Here is a 1,225-nt window from a genome sequence, read left to right as displayed (position 1 = left end):
TGTTGTTGTTGTTGTTGTTGTTGTTGTTGTTGTGGTGGTGGTGGTGGTGGTGGTGGTGGTGGTGGTTGTATCTGTATTTTCTGCTCCTTCTTCATTTTGGTTCCTTGTTGATTCAGTCTCTGCAGATGTTGTATCAGTCTCAGTCGTAGCAGCATTAGAACCACCGTTACTCGCTGTTTCTGAAGTGATGGAGGAAGGTGGGACTTGTGATGGCGCACTTCCACTTCCTTCACTGTTGCTGCTGATTTCAGTTGTACCTTCACCTGCCGTAGGATTACTATCTGGTCGTGTTCCACCTTGAAGCTCCGGAGTTTTGTTGTCAACTTGAGTAACAGTGGGACCTTCTCCATCAGTTCCTCTATTTGGTGCACTTACAGTAGTAGCGGAACCAACAACAGGTTGACCTTCAAGTTCGTTTGCTACTGGATCAGGGTGTGGTTGTGTAGATGGACCCGCACCACCACCAATACCACCAGCAGATCCAGCAGAGGGATCTTGAGCTGCAGGAGTACAAGTACCGCCAGTAGAAACACCACCAGTACAAGAAGCAGCAGCAGGCTTCGAAGAACCTTTAGAAGTTTTACTGGGTGGTTCTACTTCATGTGAAACAGCATCTACAGTTTTTTGCAACGTTGTATGTTCTTCAGAACCATTTCTCCTGTTGTTATCCAGAGTTGATTGATCAGACAAATCTTTTTTCAATCCTTTATTTTTCAACTGTTCATTCGTTTTCAACACTTGCTCAGCTACCTGAGTTTCAATTAGTGTACCACTGGGAATAGATGCATGCCCTTTCACCAAACCCTGAGCAAGAACAGCCTCATCCTCATTCTCCTTATCTTCCTTTTCATCATCTTTACTAACATGTCCAGAAGCAGGAATAGCATGATGAACAAGAGAAGGAACTCCAACAGTAGAAGTTTTAATAAGGGCATCAGAAGCTTTAGGACTATCAGCCCATACTAACCCACAAGCACAACAGAGTGCAAGAGTTAGTAAACAGAGCAGGTAACACCTCACCATTACAGTCTTTATCATTGTTCTTGTTTTACTTCAATAAACTGATACAATAAAGAAGAATGAAAAAAGAAAAACTAATTATGATAGAAACAAACAAACATACACCAATACAACAAATACTCACAGTAAGAGAAGCAGCAACTGCACAGTAAGCAACAAAAAGAAATATGCCACTTGCGTGATAATATGTACCCCTTAATAGAAA

At 42.1% G+C, this 1,225-nt stretch overlaps 1 protein-coding gene across 1 annotated transcript; it reads right to left on the bottom strand.

Moving 5' to 3' along the window:
* Positions 1-1,038, bottom strand: TM35_000451710 (uncharacterized protein; the record flags this gene model as incomplete). The annotated part of the gene is made up of 1 exon (XM_029030268.1): positions 1-1,038. A coding segment is annotated over one exon (1,038 nt), but the record flags the coding sequence as incomplete, so codon positions are not given.
* Between the last annotated feature and the right edge of the window lie 187 nt (positions 1,039-1,225).

This window comes from Trypanosoma theileri (genome assembly GCF_002087225.1).
Source record: "Trypanosoma theileri isolate Edinburgh chromosome Unknown TM35_Tth_45_V1, whole genome shotgun sequence".
NCBI lineage: Eukaryota > Euglenozoa > Kinetoplastea > Trypanosomatida > Trypanosomatidae > Trypanosoma > Trypanosoma theileri.
The sequence above is the reverse complement of the archived record's forward strand: the minus strand, read 5'-3'. Positions and strand labels throughout refer to the sequence as shown.